Below are 23,693 nucleotides of genomic sequence, written 5' to 3'. Positions count from 1 at the left end.
TCCCCTCTCCAACCCCTTCTTTGGCAGAAACCCTGAAAGGATGTGGGCTGGGGTCAGTTCAATCCATCCCTTGACCAAACACCCTTCTACCGGGAAAGGGAAGCTTCCTCCCTAAGTGACAACTCCCAAATAGTCTTCCCTGCCTTTCCAACAGGCATGTCCCCAAAGGGCATACCCTCACAAAAGCATTCTTTTTAGATTTCAGTGCAAAGCACTTTCTTATATACAATTGTAGTATTTTCTCTCAACACTACTGAGAGGTGGGGAGAAATATGTTGATTTCCTCACTCCATGCTACACACGCAGAGTTTACATGGCTGCCCAAAGATACTTCCCAAATTGGTATAGCAGTTTTGGACTAGTCAAAGAATTTGGGAAATGGGAGGTAGGGAAGGTTGAAATTGTTTTGTGACCCAGTGTTCCTTCTATCCCTGCCACCTGCTTTTCACGAGGCCCATACCATTCACTTATACCTAATTCTTTCCGTTCACATCCATGGGGTCATATTCTCCACAAAGAAATTCCCCAACATCTGGTTACTTTGGTATGTTTATTTACAAATTCACACTTGACTACGGTGAACTTCAACATCAGTGGTTATTCAACTCAATGCTGATGAGCCTCAGTGTTTTACTTCCTCTTCTCCAGTGGCCATCGCCCACGTTCATATCAGTTGTCCACATTTGTGGCCACACCTCGAAACTCATCACCTGAAACCTCCCCACCTCTAATCTCAGCTGCTGCCTCTCCCGTGCATGACCACAACCTCCTGTTCTGCTGCCTACTCCAAACACTGCAAAGACTCTGAGCAACACACACCATGAATTACCAGCCCCTCCAGCTTCACCTTGTCCCTCTCCGCTCCTAGATTGGTGCAGAAATATACTCACTAGGAACTTAGTGCCTCAGGTCCCAAGCCTTGACAACTGTCAAAATATGAATAAACCCTAATCCTCTGAATATATATATATATATATATATATATATATATATATATCACATAACCATGCCAATGGGCTCCCCTCCCCCAAAAGTTACACTCTCTACCTTAAACAAAAATTAATTCCAAATGGATCAAATGTAAAAAAGAAAACTATGAACCTCTTAGAATAAAACATAGGAGAAAATCTGCAGAATCTAGGACTAGGCAATGAGTTCTTAGATCTGACACCAAAAGTACAATCCATAAAAGGGAAAATTAATCAACTGGATCTCATAAAAATTAAAAACTTTTACTCTATGGGAGCCCATGTGAAGAAGATGAAAAGATAAGCAACAGACAAGGAGAAAATATCTGTGAACTATATATGTGAGAATAAAGAACTCCCTAAGCTCAACAGTAAAAGTATAAATAATCCAATTAGAAAATTAGATAAAAGACACCAACAGACATTTCACTGAAGTGAATATACAGGTAGCAAATAAGCACATGAAAAGATGTTCCACATCATTAGTCATTAAGGAAATTTACATTAAAACCACATGAGATATCACCACACAGCAATCAGAAAGGCTAAAATAAACAACAGTGACAATACCAAATGCTGATCAGGGTGCAGAGAATCTAGATTGCAGGTGAGAATATAAAATGGTACAGATGCTCTGGAAAACAGTTTAGCAGTTAATAAAAAACTAAAGGCACAACTATGATATGACCTAGCAACTGCACTCCTGGACATTTATCCCCCAGAAATAAAAGTTATGTTATCACAAAATCTGTAAATCAATGGTCATAATAGCTTAATTTTATGGCCAAAAAGTGGAATCAGCCCATTTGCCCAGGTAAATGGTTAAACACACTGCAGTGTGCATATGTATGTGTGTGTGTGTGTGTGTGTGGACTACTACCCAACAATAAAAAGGAACAAATATTGATATATTCAACAACCTGAATGAATCTCCAGGGAATTATGCTGAATGGAAGGAAAAAGCCATCCCAAAAGGTTACATACTGTATAATTCCATTATACAACACTAGAGGCCCAATGCACGAAATTCGTGCAAGGGCCTTGGTCCCCACCCACTGTGGCTTGGTCTGGAAAGAAGGACGTCCGGTCTAATTAGCGTATTACTCTTTTATTATTATAAATGTTTTAAATGACACTTTAGAAACAGAGCATCAATTAATGGTTGCCAGGAGTTAGGGAAAAGGTGGGGGTGGGAGGGAATAGGATAGTGTGGGTATGGTTAGGATCTTGTGATATTGGGACTGTTCTATATCCTCACTGTGGTGGTGGATACCTGAACCTACATATGTGACATCACTGTTTAGAACTTGACACACACACACACACACACACACACACACACACACACACGCATATTCACGAGTGCAAGTAGAATCAGGGAAATGTGCATAAGATTGCTGCACTGCTCAGCAATTCTTTTACTCACCCTGTCCATGGATATTCCATTCCCCCACAAATCTCTACTAAGCTTACCGTATTTTTCAAAAGCCCACGACCCACCTCGTCCTACATGACATTAGTCCTCATCTGAAGAAAGCAATTATTAGTCCCTCCCTGAACCCTCTACTCATATGATTATGCGTCAGAATACATACACACACACACACACACACACACAAAAAAAAAAAAAAAACCTTACTCCTTTTGAAGTTTCTCCTGGGTTTTCTTCCATCAAACATATCCTCAATTCATAAAATTTTCTGCCCTACGAACCAAATGGCCAAGTCTCTGCTCTGTCCTAAAATAAGTCTTCCTTTAACTTTTTATGACAATCTCATGGCTCCTTCCCTGAGTGGCCAAATCTCTCCAAAGAGTGGACATGGTAATGTTCCCTCTTGGTACAGAAGGGGTATACACTGAATAATGTAGTTCATTTCCTGTACTCAAATCCTGTAAAGACTGCTTCAAATGTTAGTCTCACACTCTGCTCATTTGTTCTAAATCTAAAAATGTGGTCCTATTCTCTTGGACCTAGGCTGTACGCTAGCCCAATGGCTCTCAAACTGGGCGGATCGCTCAAACTACCCACCAAGCTTTTAGAAATAGAGATTCCCATACCATACATACTCCCAGAGTCTGACTCAATTTGTTTGCGTCCATTCTGCTTTGTCTTTTTTTTTTAAGCTTCTCAAAAGCTTCTGCTGACGATGGTCGGTCTTGGGAACCACTGATGTGTCTTCCTTCTTCTTAAAAAGGCAGTCTCTTTACTCTCCCAGGGTTACAGACATTCCATTTAAAATCTATGCCAGTTTTATCAGGAGACACTGTGAGCCTGTCCTTCGCAGGCCATATCACTCACTCTCACAGCTTCAGGAATCACTTCTCTGATGGTGAGCCCTAAACTATAACTTCAACAGGTCATCTTCATCTGGATGGCGACCCAGTACCTCAAGCACATGACAAAACTCAACTCTTCACGCCTTTCCTCTCAACAAACCTGCTTCTCCTGTCTCCACTCCCCATTTCATTTAATAGTCCCTCCATCCTCCCTACTGCCCAGAAGCAGAACCCTGAAATCATCTTCAACTCCTCCTCCTCTTTCACAAACTAGATCCAGTCAGCCACTTCTATTGGCTCTATCTCTGAAACTTCCCCCACCAACATTGCCAATACCGTGGTTAGGTCTCATCTTCTCCCACTGAACTACTGCAATAGCCATCTAACTTGTCTTCCCACTTTCAGAGCTGGCTTTGTAAAACACAGGCTGAGTCACAGCTGTCTCCTTAAAAAAAAAAAAAAAAAAAAAAATAGTAATAGTTTCCCTTCCCTTTGTTCTCAAATGAGCACCAGACACCAGGAGGAGGCATTCAAGGCCCTCCAGGATGCAGAGCAGCCCACATTTCCAGGCTCATCTATCATCCTCCTCCACATACAAGCTCATTTCTGAGAGCACCAAAGCTGTGCCCTTTTGAACTCTGTGCCTTTTTCACACTGTTCCTTTAGGCTTGAATGCTTTTCCCTTCTCTCTCTATCCAAAGTAACAAGTCTGAATCTGGGCTCCAGAAAGCACCTAACATCTTACAACTATACATAAATATACATTTGTCTGCAGAAAAGATCCACAACTTTCTATAGATTTGCAAACAGGTCTATATGCAAAGTAAGTTTAAAAAAGAAAACAACAACAACAACACTTAGTGGCCTTTTCCAATTCAAAGTTAGCTCAGACACATTTGTCTCTCTTCTATGCTCTTGCATTCTTAAATACATACTTGTGCATTTCCAAATCATAAATAATCTCACTTTGAGTTGCCCTACCACTAAGCTGTGTATATCTCTGGTACAGAATATACTTCCTTAAATGTCAGTATTATAGTTAGTGTACTGACTGGCTTGGTTTCAAATGTCAGCTCCACCACTTACTTATTGTGTGACCTTGAGAAAGTAACTTGACCTTGGTGCACCTCAGCTTCCTTAGCTGTAAAATGGGGATAATCACAGTATCTATGTCATTGGGTTGTTATGAGGAACAAACAGACATCACATTCTAAAGCAAAGAGAAAATGCCTAGCACATATAACTGGTCAAACAGGTCAGTTATTTTCATTATTTTTTATCTATTGTCCCCACTACAGTCAAAGCACAGTGCAGGCCCTCAATGAATGATTTATGAACCCATGTCTTCTTCAGTCCCAGAGCTCACCCACTGCCACAGCAAAGCTGTTGGAAAGCATAACTCGGTAATAATTTAACATCCTTTCCTCTTTCTCCCATATGACCAATTCTTGAGCCATCCTAATTAGCTATTTTTTTTTAACCTGGATTGCACAAGGGCTCACACCTTGTGTATAAACCTCTGCATGGCCCCCACACATTCAACTTCTCAATCAAAATGCTGATGACGTTGGCTTTGCTCTTCTCACAGGAACCAAACTATTTCAAAATCCCTCATTACTCATCTGTGCTTAAGATTCCAGAATTAACCCTTGTTCTACTACTGTGCCTATTTGGGCAAAAATCTTTCCTACCTCTTGAGCTAACTTTTTCCAACACACATAGCAAAAGCCAGGGTTTCCTCCTTCCCAATCTGGAAAGACCATTAAAATACAAACATCTTTCTCTTTTTCTTCCTCTCTTTCTAGCCAGTTCCTTCAACAGTAGAGGCCCTAGGGTATAGAGGCTTATTTATTCACCTTCTTTTGTTTTAGCCAATGGTTCATGTATTCATATATTTAAGAAACATTGCTGACACTTTCTATGTCCCACAAGACAGCCGGATGGGATCCCTGCCTTATAGAGGTTCCAACCTGTTCTAAGGGTACAGTTCTTTGTGCTTCATATTTTTGGCCAATTCACTTGAAATAATGCCATGACACACAGGTCAGACCAAGAGAGGAAATCAAAGATGCCACATGATGTTCGGATAGAGAAATGGAAAGAACAACTTCATCTCAGTCCCCAATGGGCACTTTCAAGGCCTGGAGATCCTACAGGACTCGGATGGTACAGACATTTCCGTATCAGGACCTCTAGGGCCTCCACAGACATAGATCACCTTCCTGGTCCTCAAAGCTACGTCATGATAGCCCACTGTCTTACAAAGGAACAACCTGCATTTCCTTGAACAGTTCTCCAGATCAGATGTCTGTCCCTTTGCCTACACTGATTAACTAGTGCACACTCACACCTGATGTCCCTTGTCTGTTCTGCCATCACCTCACTAAAATGGCCCCCTTCCCTAATCTGTCTTGTGCTTGTGTGAAGTAAGCAAAGAGGCAATTCCAAGTTCTGTGCTTCCCTGGATGGCTGGTCTCAGGGCAGCAATTGGAGAAGGCTGGCCCAGAGATGCCTTCCTCTAGTCCTCACACCTCAGCTCTCCAGGGCTTACCAGAAGGCCTGGAATCCCAGCAAGAAAGGGGGCATCCCTAGAGCTGTGCTAAGCAAGGACCCTGAAGACACCCACTAAGAAAAAGGCCAGCCATCATTCTGCCCAGCCTGCCAGCAGGATCCTAGGGCACCAGCATCTTCCAGACAGCTTCCTGGCCACCATCAGGGCCAGCCTTGTGATCCAGGATCCTCCTGCTGTGTTAGTTGAGAAGCATTCTTCCTGCCAGCATTGGGCCAGGTGCCTTGGACATCAGTGGCCAAGAATAGGCTGCAAAAGACTAAGTAGAAGGTGACCATCTTCAAAGGGCCCTCAGACTTCCCAGAAAGCTCTGGCACACAGCCCTGACCTCAGGTCAGTGTTTCCTGCAAATGAACTTGTGATGGCTCCCCGAGGGCAGGGACCATGTCTGTCCAGTTGACAACCCCTAGCACTGGGCTGAAATGTAGGCGGCGCTCAATACCTACTTGCTGAATTAATGTTTAATGTTATACTAAGGAAGGATGAAAGCACAGTGGAAAGAGCCCAGGTTTTGGAGTTAGACAGGCCTGGATTTGCAACTTTCCAGCTCTACCATTTATGCTGGTCACCTGCAAGCCACTTTACCCATCTTAGCCTCAGCTTCCTCATCTACAAGGTGGGGATTATAACTCACACCTCGAAATGTTGTTGGGAGCATTAGATGGAAATTATATGTAAAGCCTTTAATTCAGTCCATGGCAGAGAACACCTCTTGTTTTTAGTTCATAAATACTTGTATAGCTCTCATTGTATATCAGACACCACTCAAATGTGGTAGGGGAGGTCCTAGATCACAATTAGTTTTAATTCTTATATTGATCCACTGAAACAGGCTCTATTTAAATCCCTTTTGCAATGGAGGAAATGGAGGCACACAAAAGAAAAGCAACTTGCCCAACATCTGATATCAACAAATGGCAGGGCCAGGATTCATATCAATTTCAAAGTCCAAGATTTGAAGTGCTACACTTTTCCTTCTCTAAAGCAAGCAATCAATGAATGTTATCTCCTGTCCTTACCGTGGTTTGATGATGGGAGATATGTGACTACATAACTAGACCAGGGTTTTCAGGTGCCACAGACACACACTCAGGCATTTCTGGTGCAGCCACTGTGGGAAACAGTATGGAGGTTCCTAAAAAAATTAAAAATGGAACTGCCTTATGACCCAGGGATCCCACTTCTGGAAATATATCTGAAGTAACCTGAAACACTAATTCAAAAGATATATGCACCCCTATGTTTATTGCAGCATTATTTACAATAGCCAAAATTTAGAACGAGTCCAAGTGTCCATCAGTAGATGAATGGATAAAAAAGTGTGGTAGCCCCGCCGGTGTGGCTCAGTGGTTGAGCATTGACCCATGAACCAAGAGGTCACCAATTCAATTCCAAGTCAGAACACATGCCTGGGTTGTGTGCCTGATCCCCAGTGGAGGGCATGCAGGAGGCAGCCGCTTGATGATGTTTCTCTCTCATTGATGTTTCTATTTCTCTATTCCTCTCCCTTCCTCTTTCTCTAAAAATCAATAAAGATATGTTAAAAAAAAAAAAAAAAAAAAGCTGTGGTAATTTGCACAATGGAATACTACCCAGCCATAAAAAAGGAAATCTTTATCTTCTGTGGCAGCATGGATGGATTTGGAGAGTGTTGTGCTAAATGAAATAAACCAGTCAGAGAAAGATAAATACCATATGATTTCACTTATATGTGGAATCTAATGAACAAAATTAATAAACAAACAAAATAGACTCATAGATACAGAGACTAGGCTGACAGCTGTCAGAATGGAGAGGGTTGAGGGTGCTGGGTGAAAAAGGTGAAGGGATTAAGCAAAAAAAAAAACAAAAACCAAAACAAAATGAAACAAAAAAAAAAACCCTTACAGACACAGACAAGTATGGTGATTACCAGAGGGAAACGGGGGTTGGACAAAACAGAAAGGTAAAAGGGGAGATAAATGGTGACAGAAGGAGACTTCACTTGGGGTAGTGAACACACAATACAATTTATAGATGATGTGTTACAGAATTGTACACTTGAAACCTATGTAATTTTATTAACCAACGAGAGGCCCAGTGGAGGAGGGGAGGGGGTCCCTCAGCCCAGCCTGCCCCCTCTCACAGTCTGGGAGCCCTCAGGGGATGTCCTACTGACGGCTTAGGCTCGCTCCCCACGGGGAACAGGCCCAAGCCGCAGTCTGGCCTCCCTCTGCGGGCAGATCTGGGGCTGCTGGAGCCGGGCAGCGGTGGCGGCTTGGACACAAACCGCTCCGGAGCTGCTGGGGCCAGGTGGCGGCGGTAGCTTGGACACAACCCCCTGCCTCTGCTCTGGGGCTGCTGGGGGCCACACTGCCCCCCTGTGTGTAGTTCTCTCAGGCCCTGGGCCGTGCCTGGCCCCTCCTCCTGAGCTGATCGTGACCGTTACGGTGTCCTGGCCTAATATGCACATTACTTCTTTATATATATATAGATGTCACCCCAATAAATTCAATAAAAATTAAAAGAAGTACAACCAGAAAGGAAAACACAGAGAAAAAGAGAGAATGAGTATGCATCCTCTTCTTAATTATCCCTAATTACCCCTGTCTACACATAGGGTGCCCAAGACAGAAGTAATCTGTCCACATGGGGACCAACCATATAAAGACTCAGCTTCCCCACAGACAAGGGAGCAGAGAAGGAAGTCAGCCTTTTGATGGCCCAAACCTCATCATAAAGAGAGCTTTCGGTTCTTTCTGTCTATAAGATTGCATTTGCCCTACTGCCAACCAAAGAGGAAATTTCATTACCAAAATAAATCAGTGCTGCACTTGACCTTGCTTTTCCCATGGCTCAGGATTAGTGACATCACAATGCACTCTACAAATGCTCAGAAATATCAGAATAACCCCCTCAAGTCAAAAACACTTGGTATTCCACTAAAAGGCATTAAATTATTTTGATTTTACTCCATGGAATCCAAAATGCTTTCAATGTTTTCATTTACAAAATGCTTAAGAGAGAAAGTATGTGCTCTGGACCTTAAGAAACCTCGACTCCTGGTCTGGTTTATGTCCTGATTCACTTATGGTACGATGGGGAACAGGCCGCAAGCCAAGGAACAGTAGCTCTGGCCCACAGTGCTCACATGACTCAATCCCCAAGTGGCTGGGGCCTCACTGTGGAGGCTCCCAACTCAACCTTTACTCGTCCTCAAAGTCACGAGCAGGTCACAGGCAGCTCCAGGGCACCTGGGGCAGCCCCTCTTACGGGGTCCAGGTTCCATCTCCCATGGCTATTTCCTTCTGAAGTAGCAGTAGAAGCAAAGTTCAGGGGGATGTTTTCTCTCCAAGGCAGATGCATAGAGTGCAGTGACTTCAGGACCACCGCAGCAAATGCATCTCCTGCACCCCCATATCAGGACACACAACCCTAATGCTGCTCACTCAAAAAGATGACCCATTTTTAAGTCAGGTCGGTCATCAACACAGTCAATAAATGTAAGGCTGATTTGTGTGTATGTGTGTGTGTGTGTGGGGGGGGGGTGGTGCATTGGGGGAGGGACTATCCATACAGAGCATGTGCTCTCAAGGAGCCCTCAGAATCTGACGACCATGGGTATTAAAGATGTGCTCCCACAACTAGCACCATGTTTGTCAATGAACCGACTGCGGTACAAGTCACAAAATCACAGTATCACAAAGTGGCAAAGTCCCAAGGACCCACGGACATCATCTACTCTACCCCCCCCCCTTTTTTTTACAGGGGAGAAAAACCGAGATGCAGATCAAAGGTAGGCTTGTTTGAGTTCACTGTCAGTAGATGACTCAAATCTAAAACTTCTCACCATTCTATTTCCTAACCAGCTGCCTCTGACATCCCATTACCAACGAGCGCTCTTACACCATTATTTTCACAAAACAGTGTAATTATGATGAGGTTATCAGCAAAATGGTTAAATCTACCATGGCTGGTACCTAAAAATATATACTCAAATGGAGAAAACAAAACTGAAGTTGAAAAGATAAACTTTTGCTTTGAATTATGTCCTCAGTCCTGAAACCTAAAGGGATAGACAGTGCCTTTCCCAGTATTCCCTGTGACAAATAAAGGGCTGTCGTTATTCTCCACCAGGATTTCCAATAGTAGGCCAATATTTTAGGTTACAGCAATTTCTGGATAAACAAATGGGAGTTGTATAAGGTAAAGTAGCCTGAAACCACCTTCACTACCCATAATAAAATCAGTTTCAAAGAAGGCTTGAAGATTAAAGTGCTTTTCTCTGCCTTTAAAATGGGGAGGTTTCATTTTTAGGTATGAAGATAAGACCCTGAAAACAAACAGCCAGGCCTAGGACGAATAGATCAGGAAAGATACAAACACACAGAAAATCAAAGGCCCTGAAACTTTCTACCCACAGCAGCTGTGATGTTTCATCCTGGGTCCATTTCAGCAGACCCAATGAAGCTTCTCTGGCTACAAAGGATTACATGAGAGCATAAAACAAATTCTGAAGGTTTGGGTTCTCTCTCCCATTCCTACCCCCCACCCTTGTGTGTGTGTGTGTGTGTGTGTGTGTGAGAGAGAGAGAGAGAGAGAGAGAGAGAGAGAGAGAGAGAGAGAGAGAGAGAGAGAACAACAGGCTTAGAGACTCTAATGTTGCAGAAAGCAAAATTTTCCTCGTTTCCATTACATCATCCAAGTTGGAGACAGGGAGGGCGGAGTGGGGGCACAGCTGGTGGCAGCTGCACCACCATCTGCTTTCTCCTTAGCAGTGTGTGCTAGTTTGAGTTGCAGCCTCCTACAGCTCCTGATAGAGGAGGCACAGTATTAAAGGTACAACAGCCTATTATGAAAAGCTTTCAAATTATTTAGAAATAAATCACTCTTGTGATAAGTTAACCTCAGGTAGGTTGCTAAGCCAGTTCTCTTTGAGTTTAGGTTGTTTGCATCTCTTTAGACTCAACTATAGTGCAAACTCTGTCAACTCAATGTGCTCAATTAGACAAGCAGAATATACAAGCAACCACCTGCCATCTGCTTCCCAAAAGGTAAGCAGCCAAAAAAGCATTAACAGAAGGACTGGGGAATGCCCAACCCTAGCAGGCCAACTCCAGAGTTTGGTATCCTAAGCCATCTGGTCAACCAGTCTTGTCGTCTTGGACACTCGTGGGGTTTCCTTCAGAACACACTGCCTGGCATCCCTTCTAGAAGAGGAGATGGGTGAGAATAGCCTGGGGAGAGGGGTTAATGCCCTGTCTGCCATTCAACTGAAAACCGGCAATGAAGCTGCAAACAGGTGGTTCAAGGGTCTGATTAAGCCATACACATATTTTATCTAGTCTATACAGAGTTATGGTAAAAAGAAAAGAGTGCTGACTTTTCAAAATGAGTTTTCCTATATAAACATCTAGATTGCTAGCTCTTCCTGGAAAAAAAAAAATTAAGCTATATGGCATCAGCAGGCCCCTGTTTCAGTTATCTGGAGGTAAGCGGCTGCACTTTCTTCCATAGGCATGCGTTCTGAAGAACGAGTCCCCACCCTGGTGTCTCAAATGCCATTGCATCCATGTTCCACCTGGACCTAGAGAGCTTTTGATATAATGTCACTGAGCATGGAGAGGGAGAAGAAACCCCCAGGGAATGATTTCCCAACTGTCCTTTACTGATTCTCCTTTTGAGATGAGATTTAGTCCCTTGGATGGCCAACTAAAATTCTGCCAAGATCATTCAACACAACATAATGAACAGATCTAAGTAGAAGGCTAGCTGCAATGACCCTTCAATACAAAAGCAGGTTGCAGCGTTTCAGAGAGGCATTCCAGACCACTTACCATACATCTTGCCTTCGTCTGATAAGATGATTTTCCTCCTCCCACAGGGTGGATAGATAGCCAAGGCTTCCTGAAAGCTCTGCTCAATGTCAGGACTCCAGACCCCTTCCGCATCGTTGTCAATTGGCTTATCTGCGGAGTCACTCATCCTTTCCATGTTTTCGGCAGGGCTCTCGCTGCCGCTCCAGCTGCTGGGCTCAATTTTGGCGGTTGGGTTTTCCAAGCCGAAGCCTGGAGCCTTTTCAAGAAAATAAACCTAATAAAGAAATGAAAATATAGTGTGATAAGGATGAGGTAACCACCAATATACTGCTCTTTGCTAGTTTCATTGAACATTCTTCAGTTGGCAGATCTGCTTGAGAATAACTGCTAGCGGAGAATATGGAATTTTGAGATCCAAGTGGCTTTTTTTCTTTATGTATTCATGTTAGGCACTCAATACAGAAATGTAATGGTGGACAACAGCTGTATAATCTTCGCAGATTAGAGAAAGTTTTCATCCAAGAATAGTACTCACTCTGAGTTGCAAGTTCACAGCGAACCATGCAAAACCATTTACTAAGTGCCTCCTATCTACCAGGAGCACTCTGCTCAATAATAATCAAATCTCCACAGCAGAACAATTTTGTTTAAAAGAAAATAAAGTAAAACAAAAGATGTCTGCCTCACTGTGGCCCGACATGGTAACTCTGAAATGTTAAATCATCCCAATATTTGTCACTGAGATCACCCAGATGCGAGATGGTGGCAGTGAAGAAGGAGGAAGGAGATTATTTTGTTATCACAAAACTCACTCTACTATGACAGCTGACTTGGACCTGCCAGTCCATAGCATTTCTCTGCGGGACATTGAGCCTGAACAGTCAGGTCATGTTGCCACTCTCAGCTTCTAGATTGTAACCTTGAAGCAGGGACCAAGTTGTCCCCATTCCTGCCTTCCCTGCAACAGCTACAAGAGGCCAGCACATTTACAGAAAGAAATGGTTTACACCTACATGGGCACTTCATCTGGTAGCCTACTCGGAATTCCTGATCATAAGAAAACTGTGGGGGAGACTTTCATTTCTTTCTCTGTAGCGCTGAAGGTTACAGAACCAAAAGAAATCTTTCTCAAAGGTTTATTCCCCTTAAAGTATGCATGAAACCTATGGTCTTATAGGGATAAGCTTTCCACACGAATGTCAAACTGGCACAAACACCCATGTGAAAATGATCTAATCCGGTACCCCCTGCTGTCCACACACTAACATATCAATATTTCTTTGTTGAAAAGGCATCAGATCATTAATTCAAAGGCTTCCCCCCAAAGGGGAGAATTGTTCCTGGCAACTGATTGAAGAAGGGAGGTGGCAGGGTCACAGCAGAGAGAGCTTAGTGGGCCTACCATTCCCTGCCTCCTGCCCCCATCAAGTCCACGCAACATTACAACAGAGGCAGCCAGAAGGGGAGCAGGTGCTGGCCCCACCAGGCACCAGGGACTGCTCCGTGCTCCAGGGCAGTTACCTGAGAGGGAGCAGCCTGTCTTCTTTCTTTCTCCCTTTGTATCCCTTTCCTCTGCCCTCCCCCACCAGTGTATATCAACAGATCCCAGGTGCAGAAACTCTGAGGCACAAGAACATTACACAATTAATGGTATAACTAGTGGGTGATTTTGGCTTGGTACCCTGACAGCTTTTGAGATTTGGCAGCACCTGGATAAAAGAAACCCCCAGGTTGTCTGCCTTTAAATGCTGCCACAGATCCATCATTCAAAGAACTTGTCAGCAAAATATTTACTACTTCTTACCAACACGTGTACATTGGCACCAGACTTTAAAAACTGCCAAATGTTGAGGTATAAATTATGCCACAAGAAAGGGTTTTGTGATTAACCCCCAAATGAACTCTGCAATGCCTGCAGTGTGGGCCTTTTGAATTCTAAAATTATTACTTTTTTTTTTAATCTAAGAGTCTTATAAAATTCAAGCTGAGCTGTATGCTCCCCTAGAGTCTGTTCTAGCTCCAAAGCAGTTTATTGGAGAAATTATGAGAATACGAGTGAATGCTTTGAGCAGTGGCTAATCCGCTGTCTACCTCTCCGCCTAACCTCCCCCAACCCACCCTGCCACCCCCAAAACAAAACAACGGACATAAAAAAAAATAGGCCAGTCTTTGAGCTCTGGGCAGCTCAGAGAGCCACATTTTAAGAAAAACAGTAATGTACTCAGCATGCAACCGCTACGGTAGAGGGACAGAATCCAGGACAGTGAGGGACTGGGGAACTTTACTTGCCTAAAAAGAACATCACCATGTAACTGAGAGCCTCAGAGTCTTCAGACCAAATTCCCCAACACTGCCCTAATCCAATGCTTGCAGTCCCCTCTCTAACACTTCTCAACGGGTCATATAATCTACACATGAACATCACCAATGACAAGGAACCCACTACCTCCACACTGACATATTGAAATTCTTCCATCTACTAGGCTAAGACCCATGTACAGGCTAACTTCTATACTAACCCATCCCTTGCAGAAGCAAATCTCCCACCCAAACACCCATTTATATGTGGTAGGAGTACATGGCATATGTGACAGGAGCAGCCCTACTGTGTCCCAGACTAGACATAATTCACATAATACCTGGCCCAGCCCTCATGAACGCATCCCAGTTTGTCCATGGCCCTCAATAAATGATGCTCAGAGATTGACTAGGATCCACAAAACCTCTAGGCTCCCACACACCAATTCCTATTCCTGAATTCCCTTCTCTAGTGCAACTGGTTTAGGAGTTAAAGACAGGAGTTTATTTATAAATCCCATTATATTAGCCTACATGGCTCAAAGCTGGTAAGATTTTTTTGCATCATAATTGCAAGCTTAGTGTTCTTAGACACTGAGCATCCTCTGAAGAGCTGGCTGTCACATGGAGAGGGTGTTGACCCATTCTGTGGAAGTTCTAAGATGATTCCAGTTCAACATGAGAAAAAAGTTCCTGCTAGTTGGGCTGTTCAAAAAGGGGTGGGTTGCCTTAAAGACAGACAGCAGAGTCTTGTAGACAATTCCTTGAAGTTACCTCTAAAGCTGGGAGTCACAAGCCCTTGGATGTTTGGGGAATGCAGTATTAGCATTAATTGATCAACCCACTTAGTAAGCACAGGCACTGTTCTAAATGCTCACATGTTTTTATTCATTTACTGCAAAGGGAAGAACTCTGTGTCCAGGCCCTTGCAATTTGGTCAACTGGAACTCAGCAGGATGGAATTACCTACTCTGGACAAGGGCCAGGACACAAACCCCAGAAGCTACCAGATACATAATCCACAGAGTTATACAGGCCCTTGGTTTTACAACCCAATTGTAAGATGAGGCCCTGTATGGGCAGAGAGTTTCCAATCACAAGACTGGGGCTGGCTGAGAAAAGCTCCCCGTACTGGATACTGAAATAACCATTCTGGCATTCTATCCCTCAAGTCCCTTCCAGGCCAGCTCAAAATCCACCTCATCCTGGAAACTGTCCTTGTATCTAGTGGCTCAGAGTATCAGCCACACACCAGGAGTGTCCTAAAAATGTGTGGCGTTGGTTAAGTCCCACCCAATCTATCTGGTTTCCACATACATAGCAAGAAGCACCTGCTTATTACAAATAATAAGATCTAATCAAGTGAATTATGTATCTGTAGAACTGATGTCCACCTCCTCATCCCTCCGTTGAGCAAGGGAGTTAACTTTCACACAATTCAGTAAATAAAGAACAACACAGAATTGGGGGGGGGGGGGCGGGGGGAGGAGGTAGGGCATGATATTCAGGCTCAAACTGATCTATACTCCAAACCTAGCTCACACACTAGCCATGCAGTCCAGAATGAAGTAGTTAATCTCTCAGAATCTCAGATTTTATTTGAAAAATGGAGATAATAAATACAATCCCAACATAGGAAAATCATTAAGGAGTGGAGGGACTCTATCTGACAGGATTGTTGTAAAGATGTGAGGATAATGAGTGAAGGTGCTCTGTCATCTATAAAACCATGACCAGATGTTCATTTGCTTTCAAGTCCATTATCTATAGACAGTGGTACGTGCCTTGTAGTGCCCAAATACCTACTGATAATGGGATGGTGAAGAAATGAAGGTGCTCTCCTAATGGTTCCCTTTGGGAAATAAAGTTACAAAGGATCTTTAGATGACTAAATAAAAAATTTATATTTGTAACAAACCCCTCTATTTCTAATACTTATATAAACCTACACTTATATTCACAGGTTCAGTAATTTTCATATTTTTTTGGGAAGTTTGGTTCAAGGGAACAATCCTAGACCTAAATGAATGCCAAAAAGGAAAGAGAGAAGGGAACTCTTGTCACTGAAAATCTACTGTATATCATGTAGCCCCTACATGCCTCAGTTTCCATCATTAACACTTTTGTAGAAGTTCCTTTTTTTCTGAAACTCTTCCTAGCCACACCATAATAAACTCCAAAAAGAACTGTTAACAGGGACCTGCTAACTGCCCAACAGCCACACTTCCTAAATGGATCATTATTTTACAACTACCCACTGGCACTCTAAAAAGAGCAACATGAGTACAACGGAATGAGATCATATGTATATTTGACCAATCCAGATTTTAACTTAAGAGCTGAGAACAGAAGGGGGTGAGGGAGTCAAATACAGGTGCTTCTGACACCAACTCTATTCACGGAACGTATGAACAAAGGATATGACATAGGACCCAGGAATCTGCTGCTCCATCTTAATTCCTGTGGATCCCTCATAATGCAAGCATCTCACCCACTTGTGGGTGATTTAAGAGCTGTTAAATAAAAGGGTTAGTTTTAACTAACTCTCATGATTCATAAAATGCCACTGAACATGAAGGTCACACAAAAAAAATCATACGCTTTGTCTTAGCCAATGTCTTAACACTCTCTGAGGCAAAAGGAAAGGAGTAGTTAGGACTCTGTCTCTATTTGAGTAACCCAGGACCATGTGGTACTTGTAGCCCCTGAGTGCCTCAGTTTCCATCATTAACACTGAAGGAGGCCAACTTAGTCATTCATCACCTTGTGGTTCCATAGACTCAACTAATAGAACTCAGTATGTTGTCTTATTATTGCCCCCACCCATTCACACTCCAGTGTCCCTGAGGGCAGGGACTGTTCAAATCACCACAGTCTCCACAATGCTAGCACAGCACCTGGCATAATAAATATTCCAAAAAAAGAAAGAAGGCACAAACCAACAACCAGATGACATGAACATTCTTTGACAACATGACTAAACTTATCATCAAGCTTCACCCTGACCCTGGCTAAGGTTCTTATGAGTAGTAAGAGCCCAAAGGCAATCTCCAAATTAGGAAGACAGACTTAAGTCTAACACAGTTTGGATAACCAAGTGTTGGCTGAGCCAATTCTTCTTTATTAATCATGGTTACTGACAACCAATAGTCCATGTTAAAGGGACAAATATGGTTTGGGTCCTCTAGCAGGTAAGCTTCTTCTAACACAAACATCTTGAGTGGAATGGTAAGTTTGGAGATACAACATTTTATTTTTGCTTTCCCTTTCCTTTGGCCACCAGTAAAAATGACAGCTTTAAGAAAAGCCATAAGGGAGGCAAACTGGTGAGGGTATAAAGACCAGAAACTAAAGAGGTGGCCAAAAAAGAAATTCACAAAGGTAAAAAATAATAATCAATTAAAAAGGTAGCAAAGCAAATCTGAGCGAGTAGGTGAGTGAAAAAGGCAACATAAAGGGAGTTGCACTGAGAGCAAAGCTAAGAAAAAAGATTTCTAAGCACTCAGGACAAGGTGAAAGCAGGCACAGGCAGAGGCCACTTTAGGGTTTAAAGAAAGAGAATCACATGGTTGGAATATTTGTGGAGACAACTCGACCAAGCATTTGATGGTTCGAAGTTCACTGTGATCTTAGTAAAAGCACAAGTTTTTCTCATAAGAGGAAAGCTGACCTCCAACAAAAAGACTAGGAATGAAGGAACTTTACTTCCAAAGTGAACTGGTACCTGAAATCCAAATTCATCTTGCTCCCAGGTTGCAAGCACCATGTCTAAAGCTTTCACCTAGAGCAGTGGTTCTCAACCTTCCTAATGCCGCGACCCTTTAATACAGTTCTTCATGTTGTGATGACCCCCCAACCATAAAATTGTTTTCGTTGCTACTTCATAACTGTAATTTTGCTACTGCTATGAATCATAATGCAAATATCTGATACGCAGGATGTATTTTCATTGTTACAAATTGAACATAATTAAAGCATAGTGATTAATCACAAAAACACTATGTAATTATATATGTATTTTCCGATGGTCTTAGGCGACCCCTATGAAAGGGTCATTCGACCCCCAAAGGGGTCTCGACCCACAGGTTGAGAACCGCTGACCTAGAGGTTCTTAGTTAATCACTGAACTACCCTTGTTGGGTATTATCCCCACCTTATGAGGTCCAGAGGTTGACTAAAGTCATATACTTAACAGATTTTGAATGTAGGAGTCATTTCTCCAGAGAGAATGCTCATCCCATAGGAACATCAGACTCACACTACTTGCTCACTAGCTGTAGGCTGGATTTCAAAAGGAGGAATGTAGGCAGTGCTGAGCTTTGTCCATGACTGACACCATCAAGCACAGTCTAATTAATTCCTAATGAATAGTGATGATACGGCCTCACCTCCCTGAGTAGCTGGGATGAATGTCAGGCACTAATGATGGTTAATCGCTTCTGCATATGTAAAATGGGGCAGGTTATTATTTTCCTACCATTCCAGACACTAGCCAAACTTGCTAACAAGTGGCTTGAGAAATTCGAGGATCAGCAGCCTGAATATTGAAGGCAGCCTCCAGAGATATAGAACTACAGAATGTAAGTCACTGTCAGTGAGAGAGCAGATCTTTTAGGGAATGCAGACACTGAGAATTGAGGCCACATCTGCTGTGGAGCCAATATCAGCCAGTGAACCTGGGTGTCATATACTCCAATTGTCAACAGGTTCCCTCTAATTTCAGCAGGAAGGAGTGGATAATTACTCCTTCTCATTTTCAAAAATCACTCCCCTATCAACAGGATCCATCAACACGCCAATACCTCTTCACCAAGCTCCCGATGCTGGGTACCCATTAGAGGACTTAGCATTGCCCTCCTGAGATGCTCTAATTCTCTGCTCCATCAGCCCTAAGCACTTGCCCAGGTGACAGATCAAGAAAGGCTTTGATTGATTTCATGCTATGCAGCTCTGTATTACCAGCCTTTAGGGGAATAACCTCTCTATCCCCTTAATGAATCTGTTTGCCTCTGAGAACAGAAATTCCTGCCTCTTCCTTTCCCCCACCACACCACCAGTCAAGCTAATCACTGCTCTCCTTCATCAGTAGACTCCTTCAAAATGACACAGCCACAGACTCAGGTCCAGCCAGTCTATCCCATCTGACCATTCCAAAGTGAAGACTGGACATTGAAACAGTGCACTCATAAGGGGAGCTTGTGCTGGATGATATGACTTGCAGGTTGAGTCATGGATCCTGGGAAGTGGACAATTTAACCTCAGGAAACACATTTCAAACCCGGAAACAGAAGTTTGTTTGCTGCTCTAAGAGAAAAAATGCCACTGAGTTAGCAGTGAGTAGCTGTCAGCAAACATTTTGAGAGGAAAACATGTAAGCCCCCTTCCCAGGTGTAACAGTCAAAGAAAACCACAAAATTAATTCCCAATTCCAATAGGTGTGTAGTGTGGACATACATTTGAGGTAAACTCACCAATCATACTGCTTACCAGAAACAAAGAAAACAAATACCAAGAAAATAATACTCTTTAGTCACTAAATTATGGGTACTATAACTTTCTTAGTTGGTAAGATTCACCACATTATCACAATGCCTTAGCATTTTAAATGACAATGAGTACAAATTCAAAATCAAAAGTAGACAGTTAATATTTCAAAACATATCAAAGTGTAAGATAAATACATACACTGCCTTTGGCCAAACCTTAAGACAAGAGTTTCAAGAGGGTCCATCTCAGCCCCATGCCCAAGGGAATGCCTACAAATGGGCCTCGGACAATCAGAGTGCTAGTTCCCTGGGTGGCAAATCCATGGGTCATGCCTGGGGTGTCATCCTTCTTACAAAAGGCCAGTGGAGACTCACTCAATGTTACACGGCCTGTTGACAGCCAACTTAATGATATGTTGACTCTGGACTGACTCCGAATCCCAGTAGCTGACCTGCCTAGAGGCAGCTCCTTTGGCAAAATTCTAATTCTGCTACATAGAGAAATGGTTCTCCAGCTTCTATGACTTAGGATGCTTCTCTCATTCTGGCCATCTACCCTGGATTATTTAGACAGCATGGTGGGAGACAGAGGCAACAGGTAAATACACAATTTACTTTGGAAGAGGTTGTAAGCCGATCTATAAGGAAAACTGGAACCAAGATGGCATTTTAAAGTGCTGAATTGTGAAGTCCAAGTCCTTGGTTCTTTGACTAAATACATACACTGGCTTTCAACTGCTCTCTAAAGATACAACTGATCCACATGGATTTCATCAGCATTCTCATCAGTGGATCCAAAACCTAAGCTCCAGCCTGCCCAGAAGGAAAGAACTCCTGTTTCCTGTCAACTTCGGGTAACCAAGACCACAATTTGTCATGACACACTTGGTTCCTTTCCATCATCTCAACCATCAGAAATATCACTTGTGAGTGAGTGTGGGTGTTGGGTCTGGCCTATATGCCTTTAAATATCCATTTCTAATGGATCTGAACATAGAGATCCTGATATGCTAACCAAATCATACAATAGTATTTTTTGAGTCCCAACACATGATCATACAACTCCTTGGGAGCAGAAATAGAGCTTGTGTGACCTCTAGGACTGAGAACAGTGGCATGTGACATTAACACTAGATAAAAGTGGGACAATGCATAAGAACGGAACTAACTTGTTTGATCCAGTACCTTTCCAACTCCATAGTTACCTTAGAGAAAGTTTATTCCAGGAGCTCTGAATAATTGCTTTTATTGAATTATGCTTTTATGTGATGTCATTAGCATACTACAAAACAAACTGTGAATTAGTCACTGGTTTTTCTACAAGGATGTTGAGGTGTCCTTCATCAAATCACATAGGTTGCTCTTTATAAAAATGCAAAAGGAGAGTTTGATAAAACACCAAACACCATGTGTTTGTACCTTGTGGCCAACCAGCTAGGCCTTGACTTTCTTTACTCACTGGCTACCAAGGTGCATTGAGCCACTCTGGCAGAACCCTCAGGGAAAGCAGAGAGGTTATTTTAGTTGACAAATTTGGTTGCATTCCTAAATCCACTTTAGGTCCTCAACTCTATTCCCTTCTTTTTCTTCCTTCTTTGCCCCACTCTTAATTTATGCTGTTTTACAGCCTTGTAAGCTGCCTTAAATTCATTCTGAAATGAGACAGGAAAACTATTTTTGTTTTATAATTATCTCCCTCTCCCATGTCTCCCACCCAGGTGTCAGGTGCTAGAGAGAGAGATGGAGATGAGTAAATGTGTAACCTTCCCTACCCTCAAGGAGTACCCTTCCAGCAAGAAGACAAAGTTATTATCCTTCAAGATGTAAGCCCCAACTCCTTCCTGAATGCCAGTAGCACTTTTGCTCACTCATTGCATAGGAATGACTTATGTGTCTGTCACCCTTGTTTGTGGGTTTGTGAGACCCATGTGAGGTCCATGCCTTTAATCATTTTTCTGTCCTGGGCATTTAACGGAACGTCTAGTAAATAGTAAATGTTCCCCCAAAATAATGAGCGAACGGATGTCTAAGTAGTGAGTCCATGAGTAAATGAATTAATGAACAAGTACATGAATATAAGATGTCAAAAGAGGAATAAAAGTGCTATTTGAGCACAGAAACGGGAGTGGATTCTGTCTCGAGTCAACAACAGCCTCAAGGTAGGTGACATTTAGGCGGTTTTACAGCCTGAGTGGACGCAGCAGGCCGATTAGGAGAAGGGCACTGAGAGGCCCGCTCAGAGATGTCCATGGAGGGGAAGTTGTGAAGAAAGGGCAGAGCAAGAAAACAGAAAGGTTGGGGCAGAGGCTGGAAAAGTAAGCTCCGCCAGATCGCAGGGGACTGCCCACGCAACAAAAGGTCTGTACTGTTTCATACAAAGGCAACAGAAATGGGGGGTAAAGAACAAATAATTTTAAAATTTGGAATCAGAATTTTTTAATCAAAAGCCTTTTCAGTGTCCCAAGGCCAGTTCTCTAGATAAATTCAAGTGTTACAATGTGGCATGTCCCTAAGCATTTCAAATTTATGAAGGCGTTTTAATTCGCCAAAAGACAATGATAGTTTATACAGGTGTGCTTGTTTAAACAGCCCAGAGCCACAAGATTAACTCCGCTAGGTACCCAGTCACTCAGTTCTTCCAATATGCTCATCAGACTTTGCTTTCAAGTGCTCTCCATTTCCCTGGTCCCTAAAGAGGGCTGTGTGCTGCCAGTGTTCTCATCCCGAATTCTGCATGGGGACTGGAATGCCAATGCTCACACAGTGTGCAAACACCAGCTCATATACATGACATTGCATGTTCAAAAATATCTTCTGGTTCCCAATGTTCACTGATACAACTGAGTCCCCACCCTTCCAATAAAAAATACAATCTGCCACTTAATGACGACAGTGAGGGCGCAGCTGCAAAACAGGTCTTACACGGAGAGGGATGCAAATTCAGGGGCCGATGAAAGCCTCACCCTGGCCTCCATCCCTGTCCTGGTCCCTGGTTTATGCCTAGTTCAACTTCAGAAGAAGAAAGAACCTAGCTGAGGCGAAAGAATTGAGTAACTGTTGTCCCCCCCTTTAGACAATAAGCCACTCATTCAATTAACAAATATTACTTGAGTAACTACTGTGTGCACAGCACCAGCTCTGGGAGGTCCACAAGCACTGCAAGGACACACAGTGGGACAAGACCCCCAGGCAGAGAGGTACAAACAAAAAGGTTGAGGCAGCCAATTCTGAAATCAGGCCTTACTCTGCCTTCACTTCTACATGGCCCAGGGTGTTCTGAAGGAGACAGTCAGACTCTTCCCTCCTCATCCCTGAAACCTCTCAGCAAATGTATAAAGCAAAAAAGCCTAAAGCCCACAACTTGATTCCATCAACACTTCTGCAGCTCCACAATGCATGCATGCACCACACACACAGAGAAGGCATCTCTTTAGGAGAGAGAAAAAAAAAAAAAGAGGGAAGGATATACATTTCTCTTCCTTCTACAGGTTCTGCTAAACTGGTAGAGGAAGGTGGAACTCTCAATTCCTCTCTCTAAAATGTAATCCGTTTTCAATCACACCTACAAAGCCTCTAAAGCCCTCCCTCTTTCTCAGTCCAGTGGCCTAATGGTAGGGATGCAACCTGAGAGGCCAAAAGACCCAAAGGCAGAGCAAACAAACCCAAACCTTCACCGTCAGCCTGTGAGTGTGCCTCACAGAAATGGCATACTGGGTTCTGGCACCTTCAAAGTCACTTCTCTGTGTCTAAGCCTCTGTCTGTAAAAGCACCAATTAAAATCCAAAAACCATTTTCCAGGTCCTGAGTGAGGGAAACCAATCCCACAGCCTCCTGAGGGATTCCTCTCAGAGAACCTGGCTGAAGCAGCACCCAAGCTGGGCCATCATCCCAGGCTTCTGGCTTCTGCCATCCCTTCTGATGCAACTTGTCACCAAGAATGTTTACTCATCCCTTCATCCCTCAAATAGATTCTTTCCACTCCTCTCTAACCCACTGACTTTGCTCCTCTCTCACGGGCAGGGCCTCACAACTTCTTTCTGAGCTGGGATGTCGCCTCAGTCCCCACACCGCCACACTGCCGACAACCTGGTTCCACCAGGTTCCCAACCCTGGATGTACATTTGGAAGACACAGGTGGCTTCTTAGAAATATAAATCCCAGCTCTGATAACAGAAGTACTGAATCAGAATCCTTAGGAGATGCATTCTTTGCAAGACTCTCCTATGCTATTCTTCAGCAAGAGTTTTCCTAAAATACAAATATGCCTTTTATCATACACTCATTTGAAATCTTTCAG

At 43.2% G+C, this 23,693-nt stretch overlaps 1 protein-coding gene across 18 annotated transcripts in view; it reads right to left on the bottom strand.

Annotated features, from left to right (window-relative positions):
• Positions 1-23,693, bottom strand: part of TEAD1 (TEA domain transcription factor 1) — a 271,877-nt gene that overhangs the window by 175,167 nt on the left and 73,017 nt on the right. For 17 of the 18 annotated variants that reach the window (XM_036325426.1, XM_036325431.1, XM_036325433.1 and 14 more), the window contains one exon: positions 11,631-11,886. In XM_036325426.1, the coding sequence (XP_036181319.1) occupies positions 11,631-11,787 (157 nt within the window). In that variant the 5' untranslated portion in view covers positions 11,788-11,886. Of the gene's footprint in view, positions 1-3,026; positions 6,949-11,630; positions 11,887-23,693 lie in introns of those variants that run through there. The other variant, XM_036325437.1, reaches the window with a different exon arrangement.

The sequence above is a fragment of the Myotis myotis genome, unplaced genomic scaffold (assembly GCF_014108235.1).
Source record: "Myotis myotis isolate mMyoMyo1 unplaced genomic scaffold, mMyoMyo1.p scaffold_m19_p_10, whole genome shotgun sequence".
In the NCBI taxonomy this organism is placed as follows: Eukaryota; Metazoa; Chordata; class Mammalia; order Chiroptera; family Vespertilionidae; genus Myotis; species Myotis myotis.
This window is presented reverse-complemented; position numbering and strand designations above follow the sequence as displayed.